This window comes from Oncorhynchus clarkii, chromosome 9 (genome assembly GCF_045791955.1).
Source record: "Oncorhynchus clarkii lewisi isolate Uvic-CL-2024 chromosome 9, UVic_Ocla_1.0, whole genome shotgun sequence".
In the NCBI taxonomy this organism is placed as follows: Eukaryota; Metazoa; Chordata; class Actinopteri; order Salmoniformes; family Salmonidae; genus Oncorhynchus; species Oncorhynchus clarkii.
Window position 1 is genome coordinate 41,878,984 of NC_092155.1, and position 16,912 is coordinate 41,895,895.

General features: G+C 41.5%; 2 protein-coding genes across 2 annotated transcripts; one reads left to right on the forward strand and one right to left on the reverse strand.

Moving 5' to 3' along the window:
• Window positions 1-356: 356 nt before the first annotated feature.
• Window positions 357-4,920, reverse strand: LOC139416323 (vesicle-associated membrane protein-associated protein B/C-like). Its single transcript, XM_071164828.1, has 6 exons — window positions 4,677-4,920; window positions 3,327-3,479; window positions 3,067-3,170; window positions 2,674-2,754; window positions 2,233-2,409; window positions 357-1,983 (listed from the first exon to the last, which is right to left on the reverse strand). The coding sequence occupies exons 1-6, from the start codon at window positions 4,762-4,764 to the stop codon at window positions 1,819-1,821; spliced, it is 768 nt and encodes a 255-aa protein (XP_071020929.1). The 5' UTR covers window positions 4,765-4,920; the 3' UTR covers window positions 357-1,818.
• A 7-nt stretch (window positions 4,921-4,927) lies between these two features.
• LOC139416324 (charged multivesicular body protein 4c-like) lies at window positions 4,928-15,019 on the forward strand. Its single transcript, XM_071164829.1, has 5 exons — window positions 4,928-6,580; window positions 13,109-13,286; window positions 13,389-13,503; window positions 13,618-13,744; window positions 13,953-15,019. The coding sequence occupies exons 1-5, from the start codon at window positions 6,397-6,399 to the stop codon at window positions 14,015-14,017; spliced, it is 669 nt and encodes a 222-aa protein (XP_071020930.1). The 5' UTR covers window positions 4,928-6,396; the 3' UTR covers window positions 14,018-15,019.
• Window positions 15,020-16,912: the final 1,893 nt, after the last annotated feature.

Below are 16,912 nucleotides of genomic sequence, written 5' to 3' on the forward strand. Positions count from 1 at the left end.
GAGATAATCTGTCTGAAGGTGGAAGGATTATCAACAAGTTATAGAGGGAGGGTCCAACTTTCAGTAATGCAGGGGCTTTGTGAAACCTTGGTCCTGTAAAATACAGCTGTGTTAGCAAGTGAATAAGGTATTACTAAAGGATTACATACAATCTTTATAAACCTATAAATCTTTAGATCAACTAAATAGGGCATGCATTAAAGACTGTGTGGACACAGGCATGCCACACACTCGAACACAAAATCTGTCCCAACAATAATGCAAAATACTGACTGGGGCCATTCCAAACTCCCAAAGGCTGCACTTTACACCTCTGCTTGGTTGTCCTTGCACCATGGATAAGACTGAAGCAAATCAACTTTCCACCAAAAAACAAGTTTTGGGTTTATGCATTTAATTCATTATTATGATGCTACACAATCCATTATATTTTGTTTATTTAATGTACATACAAAACTGTATCCAATTATTGTGGTTACATGTGATGGTCTGAAGCGCCAAAGCAGTTTTTAATATAGTGTTCACAGCTCAAATCTCCATCCAGCCGTCCACAATCCAAGCCCCCCAAGCTAAAAAAAAAAAAGTGATTTTAAATACAAACAGGACGGTTGATTCTTTAGACAGCTAAGACAGTAGAAACCAAGCCAAGAGAGAAAACACCCCAACCGATAGCTAGTTCCGAGATGGTCCCTTTTGAGAAGACAGTCATATTTGCTGCTGTGTTTAAGACACAGGAAGAAAAAACTATTGAGGTCATTTCCATGCTATTTGTAGACACTATATGAGAACTTGATTTGAATACGGTGCATACAAATATAATTACAAAACAATTATGCCTTACATGATACTCAAAAAAGAAAACTGAAGCAAAGCACAAGAACATAAAGTACTATCAAACTATATACTATATACAGAGTCCAAACCCATCGTTATATTTTAGTGTACTGTATGTCAAAAATGGATGTTGCATATTTCTCTTACTCAGCTGCAATCAGATACAGGACTTGGATCACTTCCAGGCTTCACCTAAGGTAAAGCCATTTGCCATCATCTGGAAAAGCTGCATCACTGTTGTTCTCTCTGAAGATGACAGCCATTTCATACTGACCCTGAGGATATCACTCACATCCCAGGCCTTCGACCAAAAGGACAAGTCGGTCATTCTGTACTTTCACCTCAGTCACTAAACAAGTGTGCATAGAACTAATTCACTGCAGCACGGTGAGACAGTACATCTTCTGTGATATATTGAAAGCCAATTACAAGTTTTACTGTTGGAAATAAAAAGCAACCTACTGTATTGGAAAGGGGTCTCTTTGGGACAAAACGATGGTTAACATTTCATTTTCAGTTACCTCCTAAATCCATTTTCTGTTTTATAAAAGGAATAATTTTGGATGACTGAATTTACATAATTACCCATTCTTGCTAAAACTCACAGGGAGCCTCTCGACTCACAAGACAGTGTCCTTCCCTTAAAAAAAGCAATGAGTAAAACATTCACACAACATCAGAACTGTCACGTTAATCCTGCAGTAGGAAAAGCCTTGGCCTTACCGGAACACATTGCTACTTATAGATCACAACGCTGCCACTTCCCCCACACAATAATTTGTACTGTATCTGTGCGAGTAGGAGTGGAAGGACGGAGAATAGAGTGATTTTAAAAAGGCAAGACGACTCTTGATTACCTTCGCTTTATGTTAAAAAATGTCACTACTCAAATAAACTTGTGATGTTGCATTACGCAACAACAACAAAAAGTATACATCCCGTTGTTGTTTTGTTCGGTCCTCCGAGCACGCTGCCACTGGCTGTCTACAGGACCAATTTCCCGATGATGACTCCGATGACGAAGAACAGCACGCAGAGCGCCAGAACACGGGTACTTAGGCCCTCCTCCTTCGTCATGGCCTGGGAGGAAGAGGAGTGGGTGGAGGACACCATGGAGGTGACTTTCCTCTTCCGCAGACCATCGTCCTCCTTGGTAAAGGGGGAGGAGTCACAGGGCAAATGCCAGTCAAACCATGTTGAATATAAAACAGCTGTTTTTTTGTGGCAATAACAGTGAAACAGCCGTTACTGATCTCAAATCAGTCAATTACCCATCTCAAATAAGAAACGAAAGGTGAGGCCTGTTAAGTAAGTCTGCATTGTTACAGATGGTGCAGATAAATGTATTGTGTGGAACAGATCTGACTGTTGTGGGTCCTAGAGCCATTAGAGACTCACCCTGATCTGTTTGTTCTCTTCCCGTAGCCTCTGGACCTCCATCTGCAGCCTCTTGCACTCCTCCGTGATCTTCTTCACCTCCCCGTCATCCAGGGAGGAGCTGGCCGACTTAGGGAGTGAGGAGAGCTCTGGCTTTACGGGGGCGGAGGACACATTTGTGTTGCTTTCACTGGCATGCTGTGGGGAGGAGTGGAGGAGACAGAACTATGCAGATGAATAACAGAATGGGGATGAGAAAGACAACATACAAAAAAAAAAAGGGCAATGGCTGCTTCAGAGATGCAATGGAGATGACAATCATTCAGGAACTGTTTGTGAATGGAATGAAGGTGCTCTGAACGCATCTTACACTAAAATGAAATATATGAGGGAAGGAATATTAAGAAAAATACATGCAGTTGGATGTAGTGATATGACAAGATATAGTGACAGAGTACTTACAATTTTGTCATTCTCTAGCGGCAGCTCAAATGCACATCTCAACTTGGAGTCCATCAGCTCCTCTGGCTTTGCCTCTTTCCACTGTCGGTGGGAAGGATAGAATGAGAGAAAGAATGAGAGAGAGAAAAAGAAGAAGAGGGGAGGGCTGACGGAAAACTGAATCACAAGGCAACACCAAGATGACCACACCCAGCTTGGGACTCTTATGACACTCATAAGACAAGCATATCTTGACAGCACATTTGTCCCACTTGCAACACCTAAAGAAGTAGAGGATTGAGACAGTAAGTACCAGTCCCTCTGAACTAGAACTGCAGCTTGAATGGACTTACTGTGATCATCAGATCATAATTAGTGACATTCAGATTAATCACATTCCATTTGGACACTTACCACCCCTTCCATGTCAGTCATGTCATACGGAGCAAGCATGGACTGCACCATGAATTTGTGTTTGCTCTTTTCATTGGGATCATAGTCGAAAGGCTGCAGCATAACTATGAAACAAAGCAGACAGATACATGCCACTGAGCAACCTCTTAGCAACAGCACAACGTGTTACCTTACTTTGACCAGCTCAACATACTTTTAGTTCCTCTATTTGAGATTTGTCAGTTACAATAAATGTGCAATCAACCCAAAAAGACACCAACCAGACACATTGATTGAGGTGCCTGCGTCGATGATGCCACTGTTTGGACGGACACAGTATCGACGGGGCGCGGTCGTCTTGACTTTGAAACAGACATTTCTATCCGTTGGGTTGCCTAGCTTCAGGGTGGCCGTGACAACATCTGTAAATGGACCTTGAAAAGACGGAGAGAGAACAGACAATAGATATCAATGCTAGCTAGCTGACTCATCTTATTATAGCGATCTTATTTTTTTCCCCAAAAAAAGTTGGGGAGGACCATTTTATTGAGATGACCCAACATATTTTTTGTTATCTTTAGACTTGTATCTTTAGTTAATCTATTTTGTTATGACTATTGATATAATTCTCAAAACCAATCATCAATGATTGTCCCTGTTCAATAATTCCATTAGAAGAGGTTAAACGGTCCACCTCCGGATCTTACCATTCTGCTTGGACTCACTGATCCGTGCCTAACAATTGTCAACAGTCACCTTTTTCTACAGCAGTATTTCTCAATCAATTCCTGGGGCTCCCCCTAAGGGGTGCACATTTGTGTTTCAGCCCATCCATAACATACCTGATTCAACTCGAGATTCCTCAAAAAACACGCCGCTTTGAAAGAGCCTTAGACTGGAAGTGACTTTTTCGTAACCGGTTAGGGGAATGTACGCAGCAGGTTAGGCTAATTAACGGAACAAGTTAGGATTACTAAGGTTAGGAAAAGGGTTAGTCTCAGCGAAAATGCGCTCAAACCTGCTACGAAGAGTCACTTCCGGTCCTAGCTGTATCGAAGTGACGTGTTCTTAGGGAATCCCGATTCAATTTATCGAGGCCGAGGGATTGTTGTTGTGTGCTGGGCTGAAACAAAAATGTCCACGTTTAGGGTTAGCCCCAGGAATGGATTGAAAAACACTATTCTCTGTATCCATTCGGGTAGTTTTTTTTATTTTCATGGAAATTTCCCTAGTGTAGTCCTGACTGTATAGAAAGTATCTAGTTTGCTACCAACGTTAGACATTTTTTCATTAGTAGCTATTGAAATAAGTATTTATTTATGCTGGCAACAGCCGACTCACAAACCAGGGAGATCGTGATTATGATAGTAACTAAATAGCATGCAACTAATATTGATTGAGGAAATGATCCGGGCCTGCTTTCTCGTTACAGGCTAAACTAGAAAATGACAGCTAGGCGTTAGCCTGTTAGCATCGGTAGGTAGAAGACGTCGGTATGCAAATAGGAAATATGATACACCGTGTGCAGACCCATCTTTTCACAATGAAGTTAACACTATTGTTAATACATTATCTAGGAACGACGGTCAAATATTTGCAGACCAAACTATCAGGCCCTGCCCTAGTCTTACCTCTAAATTTCAGTTCGTGTGGTGGCTCAAGCTGGAGGACTTGTTCTTGTCTGGCCATGTCACAGACGTTCGTAAGCCTTTCTGACATAAATTACCTGGACTATGTGTCGCAGCTGTTTCTATTATGGCTATTGTAAATGTTCCTGAATACGACCTGACTTCGGTAAGGGATAGCTGAGGATAAAAATAAGAAAACTTGGACTGCCAACAACAGCTGAAGCTAAGCTAGCAAGCAGAGAGCAGGAAGGAAGGGCTCCATGTGACGTCATGGGATAGGGCAGGTCTGTGGAATGTCAGCGAAGATCTTTTCTGTGAGTTGTTACATTTTTGCAGGGTTATTTTTAAATGTCCTGGACAAATGAAAGAGCAAACCGAACAGCCTCTGCTCTGATATGGCAACTTTTTTTTTTGAGAATGTAAAGTCAATTTAATTTAGAACAGGGGTGTCAAACTGATTTTGCCCCAAGGGGCAATAGGAGGGTGCTTCACTTCTGGTAGTGAACGATCCAGCCTACCTACAAAGGAGGAGCTGTGAACGTCTCGTACGACGAGGTGCCCGATGAAGAGCTCAAACACAGGAGGTTGGTGGCACCTTAATTGGGGAGGACATTCTCATGGTAATAGCTGGGAGAGGAGTGATGTCATTCCATTCACTCCGTTCCGGCCATTATTATGAGCCGTCCTCCCCTCAGCAGCCTCCTGTGACTGCTCCAGGGCCCATCTATCAGATACACCATCAGTGCTCAATACACTACTTTTCCGAACTGCCTATCAGAACAACACAAGCGACTTGGAGAGAATCTACTTGTAATGAAAAGCCAGTGGTGGGGAAAAGTACACAATTTTCATACTTGAGTAAAAGAAAAGATTCATTTAAAAAAAAGTAACCCAGTAAAATACTACTTGAGTAAAAGTTTTAAAGTATTTGGTTTTAAATGTGCTTAAGTATCAAAAGTAAAAGTATACATAATTTAAAATGTCTTATATTAAGCATAAAATGGGGCACAGTTCAACACTCAGACATACTTTACAAATGATGCATTTTTGTTTAGTCAGTCCACCAGATCAGAGGCAGTAGGGATGACCAGGGATGTTCTCTTGATAAGTGCGTGAATTACACACATTTCCCGTCCTGCTAATCATTCAAAATGTAACGAGTCATTTTGGCTGTCATGGAAAATGAGTAATTAGTACATTATTTTCTTTAGGAATACAGTGGAGTAAACGTTGTCACAAATATAATTAGTAAAGTACAGAGACCCACAAAAAACTACGTAATTAAAAATACGTTTAAGTTCTACTTAACTACTTTATACAACTGTAAAAAGCCCAATATAAAATGTATATATTATTATTATTATTATAAGGGCGGCAGGTAGCCTAGAGGTTAAGAGCGTGGGGCCAGTAACCAAGTGGTTGCAGGTTTGAATCCTTGAGCCGACTAGGTGAAAAATCTTGATCAGGGCACTGAAAGTAACTCTACTTACTCCTGTAAATTGCTCTGGATAGGAGCGTCTGTTAATTGACAAAAAAATATTATTACATTTCTTATCCAGCAGGTGGAGCCCCATGGAATACCACCCACTAGGGAATAATATTACGTCATACAGCCTTAACCAGGAAGTAGGAAAAACAATCGGCGAGAAGAGTGACACCATAGACTGTAGTTAGTCTGAAACGTTTTAAAAGGACATTATTTCCATATAGTTTAGATCCCAGAATGTCCGTGTTTGGGAAGCTGTTCGGCGGTGGGGGGAAAGGAGGGAAAGGGCCGAGTCCACAAGATGCGATTCAGAAACTCCGAGACACAGAGCAGATGTTAGCGAAGAAACAGGACTTTCTAGAGAAAAAGATTGACCAGGAACTAATAACTGCAAAGAAAAACGGCACAAAAAACAAACGAGGTGAGTCGTCAACTAACATAACATATACATATTCACGATGGTTGTCTAACTTGGCTAGCTAATGAAGCTAGCTACTTAAAGTTCGCCTGTATGTTAACGTTAGCAACTAGCTGGCTAACTAGTCAAAGCAGCTAACTTTCCGAGCTGCCACGGCTGTCACTGAATGTCAGGTTGCCAGGCTCGCCCTATCTCGTTGCCACAACTGTGTTAGAACAGCTAAATTACATTATCCCCGTGTATAGGTGCGTTCTGTGTTAGTGACTGCTATCAAAACTCTGGCTACACCATCAACAAGTCAGGGGATTTTGTGTGAGTCATGAATTTGCCTGTTTGTCAAGAGAAGGGAAGGGGCCACCCTTCCATTGACACAGTATCTACTTAAAAATGTATTACATTTGTAAAGCGCTTTTCATTATGCAGAATAATCTCAAAGTGCATACAATTTCAATACAAACAAAAATACAAAAAATACAAACGTTGCAGTTAAAATTGAGACACTAGACTCGTAGGGACAAAGTTACTGCTTATTCATTTTTTCACCTTTTATTTTATGACTAAACAAAGTTACACGGCCTGTAGTGATTTTTATTTCACCTTTATTTAACCAGATAGGCCAGGTGAGAACAAGTTCTCATTTACAACTGCGACCTGGCCAAGATAACGCAAAGCAGTGCGACACAAACGACAACACAGAGTTACACATGGAATAAACAAGCGTACAGTCAATAACACTATAGAAAAATCTATATACAGTGTGTGCAAATGGAGTAAGGAGGTAAGGCAATAAATAGGCCATAGTAGCGAGGTAATTACAATTTAGCAAATTAACACTGGAGTGATAGATATGCAAGTAGAAATACTTGTGTGCAAAAGAGCAAAAAAAGTAAATTAAAAACAATATGGGGATGAGGTAGGTAGTTGGGTGGGCTATTTACAGATGGGCTGTGTACAGCGATCGGTAAGCTGCTCAGACTGCTGATGCTTAAAGTTAGTGAGGGAGATATGTCTCCAACTTCAGCAATTTTTGTAATTCGTTCCAGTCATTGGCAGCAGAGAACTGTAAGGAAAGGTGGCCAAATGAGGTGTTGGCTTTGGGGATGACGAGTGAGATATACCTGCTGGAGCGCGTGCTACGGGTGGGTGTTGCTATGGTGACCAGTGAACTGAGATAAGACGGTGCTTTACCTAGCAAAGACTTATAGATGACCTGGAGCCAGTGGGTTTGGTGACGAATATGTAGCGAGGGCCAGCCGACGAGAGCATACAGGTCGCAGTGGTGGGTGGTATATGGGGCTTTGGTGACAAAACGGATGGCACTGTGATAGACTGCATCCAGTTTGCTGAGTAGAGTGTTGGAGGCTATTTTGTAAATGACATCGCTGAAGTCGAGGATTGGTAGGATAGTCAGTTTTACGAGGGTATGTTTGGCAGCGTGAGTGAAGGAGGCTTTGTTGCGAAATAGGAAGCCGATTCTATATTTAAGTTGCTTAATGAGTTGCTTAATATGAGTCTGGAAGGAGAGTTTACAGTCTAGCCAGAGACCTAGGTATTTGTAGTTGTCCACATATTCTGTCAGAACTGCCTAGAGTAGTGATGCTAGTCGGGCGGGCGGGTGCGGGCAGCGATCGGTTGAAGAGCATGCATTTAGTTTTACTAGCGTTTAAGAGCAGTTGGAGGCCACGGAAGGAGTGTTGTATGGCATTGAAGCTCGTTTGGAGGTTTGTTAACACAGTGTGCAAAGAAGGGCCAGATGTATACAGAATGATGTCGTCTGCGTAGAGGTGGATCAAGGAATCACCCGCAGCAAGAGCAACGTGTGTGTGTATATATATATCTGGCAGTCTCTATGGGGGGGTACCACAGGGTTCAATTCTCGGGCCGACTTTTCTCTGTGTGTGAGTAATATTTATTTAATGTAATTTATATATACATATATATATATATATATATATATATATATATAAATTACATTAAATAAATATTACTCACACACAGAGAAAAGTCGGCCCGAGAATTGAACCCTGTGGTACCCCCCCATAGAGACTGCCAGAGGTCCGGACAACAGGCCCTCTGATTTGACACACTGAACTCTAACTGAGAAGTAGTTGATGAACCAGGCGAGGCAGTCATTTGAGAAACCAAGGCTGTTGACTCTGCCAATAAGAAAATGGTGATTGACAGAGTCGAAAGCCTTGGCCAGGTTGATGAAGACTGCTGCACAGTACTGTATTTTATCGATGGCGGTTATATCGTTTAGTACCTTGAGCGTGGCTGAGGTGCACCCGTGACCAGCTCGGAAACCGGATTGCACAGCGGAGAAGGTACGGTGGGATTCTAAATGGTCAGTGATCTGTTTGTTAACTTGGCTAACTTTAGAAAGGCAGGGCAGGATGGATATAGGTCTGTAACAGTTTGGGTGTAGTGTCACCCCCTTTGAAGAGGGGGATGACCGTGGCAGCTTTCCAATCTTTAGAAATCTCGGACGATACGAAAGAGGTTGAACAGGCTAGTAATAGGGGTTGCAACAATGGCGGGGGATAATTTTAGAAAGAGGGTCCAGATTGTCTAGCCCAGCTGATTTGTACAGGTCCAGGTTTTGCAGTTCTTTCAGAACATTAGCTATTTGGGTGAAGGAGAAGCTGGGGCGGCTTGGTCAAGTAGCTGCGGGGGGCGCGGAGCTGTTGGCCGGGGTTGCGGTAGCCAGGAGTAGAGCATGGCCAGCTGTAGAGAAATGCTTCTTGAAATTCTCGTTTGTCGTGGATTTATCGGTTAGTGTTTCCTAACCTCTGCAGTGGGCAGCTGGGAGGAGGTGCTTTTATTCTCCATGGATTTTAGTGTCCCAAAACTTTTGAGTTAGAGCTACAGGATGCACATTTCTGTTTGAAAAAGCTAGCCTTTGCTTTCCTAACTGACTGTGTATTGGTTCCTGACTTCACTGAAAAGTTGCATATCGCGGGGACTATTCGATGCTAGTTTAGTACGCCACAGGATGTTTTTGTGCTGTTCAAGGGCAGTCAGCTCTGGAGTGAACCAAGGGCTGTATCTGTTCTTAGTTCTACATTTTTTGAAAGGGGCATGGTTATTTAAGATGGTGAGGAAATTACTTTTAAAGAACAACCAGGCATCCCCTACTGATGGGATGACCTCAATATCCTTCCAGGATAGTAACCTAATACTGAGTGCCAACAGAGAGGCTCCAAGTGACTCCTGTCATTGGTTGCGTTCCCCTGTTCAGACGTTGCATGCCTTAACCAGTGGTTGCGTGTGACGTCATTGAGTGTGTTATCGACTGGCAGAGTGCCCTAATATTGGATGGGGTTAGCTGATACATAAAATACCTATCCAGGTGTTGTAACATCTGGCAGGCGTCAGCAACGCCTGAGCAGAGGAATACGCCCAAGTATTGAGTAGTGTTCATGACAGGCTAGCGTAGCCCAATAACGGACTAAAGGAGCCTGATGTTAGTCCTTATAGTCCAAGGACGACCTTACATGTTCTGTTTAGAGGCTGAACTTACAGGTTAACACCGTTGCGATTTACAGTATTTTTTTCAATTGTTTCCAAAACCGTACCGCAAGCGATGCGTTTTAACGTTCTCCCGGCCAGAATATACTATCTTTATTAGGCGCTAAATGCAGTTAGCGTCTATGAATGACTTAAACATAGATATGACATAATATAATGGTCAAATATATAAACGCAACATATAGCAATTTCAAAGATTTTAACTGTGTTACAGTTCATAAGGAAATCAGTCAGAATAAATAAGAGGCACTAATCTATGGATTTCACGTGACTATGCAGCTGTTGGTCACATACCATAAAAAGGATCAGAAAACCAGTCAGTATCTGGTGTGTGACCACCATTTGCCTCATGTAGCGAGACACATCTCCTTTGCATAGAGTTGATCAGGCTGTTGATTGTTGAATGTTGTTCCACTCGTTTTCAAAGGCTGTGCGAAGTTGCTGGATACTGGTGGGAACTTAAATACGCTGTCATACACATCGACCCAGAGCATCCCAAACGTGCTCAATGGGTGACATGTCTGCTGAGTATGCAGGCCATGGAAAAACTGGGACATTTTCAACTTCCAGGAATTTTGTATAGATCCTTGTGACATGGGGGCATGCATTATCATGCTGGAACATGAGGAGATGGCGGTGGATGAAAGGCGCAACAGTGGGCCTCAGGATCTTGTCACAGTATCTATGTGCATTAAATTGCCATTGTATTTGTTGTACGTAGCTTAAGCCTGCCCATACCATAACCCCACCGCCACCATGGGGCACTCTGTTCACAACATTGACATCATCAAACCGCTTGCCGACACACCATACACGTGGTCTGCGGTTGTGAGGCCGGTTGAATGTGGTCTGCGGTTGTGAGGCCGGTTGAATGTAGAAGATGGTAGAGAAATTAACATTTAAATTCTCTGGCAACCGCTCTGGTGGACATTCCTGCGGTCAGTATGCCAATTGCACACTCCCTCAACTTGAGACATCTGTGTCATTGTTGTGACAAAACTGCACATTTTATTGGCTTTTTTTCCCCAACACAAGGTGCACCTGTGTGAGGACCATGCGGTTTAATCCGCTTCTTTATACAGTGCCTTGCGAAAGTATTCGGCCCCCTTGAACTTTGCGACCTTTTGCCACATTTCAGGCTTCAAACAAAGATATAAAACTGTATTTTTTTGTGAAGAATCAACAACAAGTGGGACACAATCATGAAGTGGAACAACATTTATTGGATATTTCAAACTTTTTTAACAAATCAAAAAATGAAAAATTGGGCGTGCAAAATTATTCAGCCCCTTTACTTTCAGTGCAGCAAACTCTCCAGAAATTCAGTGAGGATCTCTGAATGATCCAATGTTGACCTAAATGACTAATGATGATAAATACAATCCACCTGTGTGTAATCAAGTCTCCGTATAAATGCACCTGCACTGTGATAGTCTCAGAGGTCCGTTAAAAGCGCAGAGAGCATCATGAAGAACAAGGAACACACCAGGCAGGTCCGAGATACTGTTGTGAAGAAGTTTAAAGCCGGATTTGGATACAAAAAGATTTCCCAAGCTTTAAACATCCCAAGGAGCACTGTGCAAGCGATATTATTGAAATGGAAAGAGTATCAGACCACTGCAAATCTACCAAGACCTGTCCGCCCCTCTAAACTTTCAGCTCATACAAGGAGAAGACTGATCAGAGATGCAGCCAAGAGGCCCATGATCACTCTGGATGAACTGCAGAGATCTACAGCTGAGGTGGGAGACTCTGTCCATAGGACAACAATCAGTCGTATATTGCACAAATCTGGCCTTTATGGAAGAGTGGCAAGAAGAAAGCCATTTCTTAAAGATATCCATAAAAAGTGTTTAAAGTTTGCCACAAGCCACCTGGGAGACACACCAAACATGTGGAAGAAGGTGCTCGCTCTGGTCAGATGAAACCAAAATTGAACTTTTTGGCAACAATGCAAAACGTTATGTTTGGTGTAAAAGCAACACAGCTGAACACACCATCCCCACTGTCAAACATGGTGGTGGCAGCATCATGGTTTGGGCCTGCTTTTCTTCAGCAGGGACAGGGAAGATGGTTAAAATTGATGGGAAGATGGATGGAGCCAAATACAGGACCATTCTGGAAAAAAACCTGATGGAGTCTGCAAAAGACCTGAGACTGGGACGGAGATTTGTCTTCCAACAAGACAATGATCCAAAACATAAAGCAAAATCTACAATGGAATGGTTCAAAAATAAACATATCCAGGTGTTAGAATGGCCAAGTCAAAGTCCAGACCCGAATCCAATCGAGAATCTGTGGAAAGAACTGAAAACTGCTGTTCACAAATGCTCTCCATCCAACCTCACTGAGCTCGAGCTGTTTTGCAAGGAGGAATGGGAAAAAATTTCAGTCTCTCGATGTGCAAAACTGATAGACATACCCCAAGCGACTTACAGCTGTAATCGCAGCAAAAGGTGGCGCTACAAAGTATTAACTTAAGGGGGCTGAATCATTTTACACGCCCAATTTTTCAGTTTTTGATTTGTTAAAAAAGTTTGAAATATCCAATAAATGTTGTTCCACTTCATGATTGTGTCCCACTTGTTGTTGATTCTTCACAAAAAAATACAGTTTTATATCTTTGTTTGAAGCCTGAAATGTGGCAAAAGGTCGCAAAGTTCAAGGGGGCCGAATACTTTCGCAAGGCACTGTATGCCATACCGGTCAGGTGGATGGATTATCTTTTCAAATTAGATATGCTCACTAAGAGGGATGTAAACAAATTTGTGCACCACATTTGAGAGAAAGCTGTTTTTGCATTTTGAACATTTCTGGGGATCTTTTATTTCAGCTCATAGAACATGGGACCAACACTTTACATGTTGCGTTTTATATTTTTGTTCAGTGTAGTTAGAGGTTATGTATTTACTCACATGATAGTCCTGGGGATTCAGAAACGCTGTCCATGGTTCCGGGAATCGAACCCACTAATCACTTCAATTCCCCTTTCACTGCGCACAGCGGCCCTGCAGGCCTTGAAAAGGAAGAAGCGGTACGAGAACCAGCTTACCCAGATCGATGGCACATTGTCCACCATCGAGTTCCAGAGGGAGGCGCTGGAAAATGCCAATACCAACACTGAAGTGCTCAAAAACATGGGCTTTGCCGCCAAGGCAATGAAGGCTGCCCATGAAAACATGTAAGCAAGGGCACACTACTTGTTTATTAGCTTTGGTCAGGTGCAGTCATACAGCTCTTGTATTTATTCAAATCTCTCTGTTCCCCTGTCCGGTTGTGTTAGGGACATAGACAAAGTAGATGACTTGATGCAAGACATCACTGAGCAGCAGGAGCTGGCGCAAGAAATCTCAGATGCCATCTCAAAACCTGTAGGCTTTGGAGAGGAGTTTGATGAGGTAGGTGACAATGTTCGTTGCACATTGTTCTTTGTTTGTCTTATCAGTGCTGTTAGTTCAATAGTTGACCAGATATCACAGAGACTGGGATGTTCTTATTGTCTTGCACCATAGGATGAACTCCTGGCAGAGTTGGATGAGCTGGAACAAGAGGAATTGGACAAAAACTTGCTGGAGATCGGCGGGACAGAAGATGCCCATCTACCCAATGTGCCTTCTACTTCATTACCCTCCAGACCAGGTGAGTCTTTTGGAATATACAATAATATGCAATAAAACAAGCAAATCCTCCATGGGAACATTGTATGCCACGGTTACTATCCCAATAGAACATGAAATAACTAATTGATCTATTGTAATTTACCACTTTATTGCTATCAAACATTTATTTACCACATTTACTCAAGTAATTCACTATCTGCATGTTTTTTTGTTTTTTTTTACTTTAGCCAAGGAGGATGAAGACGAGGATGAAATGGATGACTTACAGCGCTGGGCGATGGAGGCCATATAGTTGCATTACTGACACCACCAGCTGTAGAGGGAAAGAAAGGACTTATTGAAATTGGTTGTTTTGTGTCCGAGGAGAACCAACCACCTAAAACTATCACTACAAAGGCCAATGCTGTAGGTTCTGTTTCCCGCCCAAAACTAGAGAAAGGGTACCATGGCCTTGCATGAAAAGATGAAGTAAAAAAACCTGTATAAAAGCTATAAACAGGATGTTTGAATCAAAATTCTCAAAATAAGTTTAGCATAATCAACACCCGCTCTTGCATTTGGGCAGTTATTGTAATATCACTTAACTGTTCTGTTGCCTTTGTCTGTGGGATGTTATGAACATCACTGACAAATTTACATTTTAATACATGGGAGTTGCAATGTCTATTTTTCTGACTTAAACATATTTATCGTGTGGCGTAGTGGGTGTGGTCTAGATGTTTTTATTAGTACTTACTGTTTGTTTAATTTCTACCAAAATAGGAAGAAATATGAGCATGCGCTCATGGTAACGTTTAGAATGGTCTATTTTCAGGATTGTTATTCTGAAACTTTTGTTTTACAACATTTTGACTATTCCAACTCCAAAGCATCCTCACCATGTGACACTTGTGATTTGAAGGAAATATCTAAATCGTTTATATTGTTGCAGGCACAGGTTTTCTTCATGTGCTAAGCATGCAATGAGGCAAATCTTAATACACCGCACAGCTTTAGAGAAAGAAACTCCACCCTGTTCTGTTGTCTCTTTTCTGAAAAAGTTTATTTTATGTTGAAAAAGTCTACATATTAACTGCAGCAAAAAAATAAGATAATGCTTTGTAATGAATAGATTAGAAGGTAGATATAGTATCAACATTTTGGATTTGAGGATTAGTTAATTTTTGAAGCAATGTATTAAAACAAAAATACATAGGAAAAAGACAACAAGGATAAGCATGTTTGCATTCCTATGGTTTTATTTATCCAGATGAGAACATTATTTGGAAAATCATTAAAGTTTTGGATTATTTTATTGTGGGTGAGGTTTTTCTTGCTTAGGGATCAGTGAATTCAGCATTTTTTTTATTACTTTGAAATCATTAAGGTGTTTTAGTTTAATGTTTTGCAATGTGTCTGATGTTGCTGTAATTTCAGGTAGGGAATTCTTGAGTCCAATCATATTTGATTTGTCACATGCTTTGCAAACAACAGGTGTAGTCTGAAATGCTTATGGGCCCTTCACAACAATGCAGATTTTTAACATAGAAAAATAATAGAAAGGAATAAATACACAATGAGTAACGACATCTTGGCTATATACACAGTGAACCAGTACCGAGTCGACATGCAGGGGTACGAGGTTATTGTGGTAGAAATGTACAGTGCATTCGGAAAGTATTCAGACCCCTTGACTTTTTCCACATTTTATGTTACAGCTTTAGAATTTATGAAACAAATCTCCGTCTACACACAATACCCCATAATGAAATAGTGAAAGCAGGTATCTAGAATTGTTTTCCAAAAGTATTTTAAAAAACAATACCTTACTTACATAAGAATTTATGAGACTCGAAATTGAGCTCCGGTGCATCCTGTTTCCATTGATCATCCTTGAGATGTTTCTACATCTTGATTAGAGTCCTCCTGTAGTAAATTCAATTGATTGTACATGAAATGCACACACCTCTATATAAAAAGGTCCCACAGTTGACAGTGCATGTCAGAGCAAAAACTAAGCCATGAGGTGAACTCCTTAGCCTGAATGCCAAGAGTCACGTCTAGAGGGAACCTGGAACCATCCCTACGGTGAAGCGCGGTGGTGGCAGCATCATGCTGTGGAGATGTTTTTCAGCGACAGGGACTGGGAGACTAGTCAGGATCGAGGGAAATATGAATGGAGCAAAGTACAGAGAGATCCTTGATGAAAACCTGCTCCAGAGCGCTCAGGACCTCAGACTGGGACAAAGGTTCACCTTCCAACAGGACAATGCAGGAGTGGCTTCGGGACAAGTCTCTGAATGTCCTTGAGTGGCCCAGCCAGAGCCCGGACTTGAACCCGATCAAACATCTCTGGAGAGACCTGAAAATAGCTGTGCAGTGATGCTCCCCATCCAACCTGACAGAGGATCTGCAGAAAAGAATGGGAGAAACTCCCCAAATACAGGTGTGCCAAGCTTGTAACGTCATACCCAAGAAGACTTCAACAAAGTACGGAATACTTACAGTACCAGTCAAAAGTTTGGACGCCTACGTTTAAGGGTTTTTATTTTTACTATTTTCTACATTGTAGAATAATAGAAGACCAACTATAAAATAACACCATATGGAATCATGTAGTAACCAAGTGTTAAACAAATCAAAATACATTTTATATTTGAGATTCTTCAAAGTAGCCACCCTTTGCCTTGATGACAGCTTTGCAAACTCTTGGCATTCTCTCAAGCAGGTTCATGAGGTTCCAGGTGTGCCTTGTTAAAGGTTAATTTGTGGAATTTACTTCTTAATGCGTTTGAGACAAATATGTTATGTTGTGACAAGGTAGGGATGGTGTACAGAAGATAACCCTATTTGAAAAATCCTGGAAAAAGTAGGTACTTTTGGCTGGTACTGTTTGTAAATATGATTTGTTTTTTGTTTTGTGCTAAAATGTCTAAACCTGTTATTGCTTTGTCATTATGGGGTGTTGTGTGTAGATTGAGGAACAAAACTTTTTAATAAATTTTTGAATAAAGATATTACGTAACAAACTGTGGAAAAAGTGAAGGACTTTACCCCATACCTACAAAGCATTCGGAAAGTGACTATAGACAGTATAGATAATGAGCAGTAGCAGCCTCTTGATAGTGGATACCACTGACACATGTACACATAAGGGATGAGTTTACACAGGCAGCCCTATTAAGATATTTTCTTGACAATTATTTGC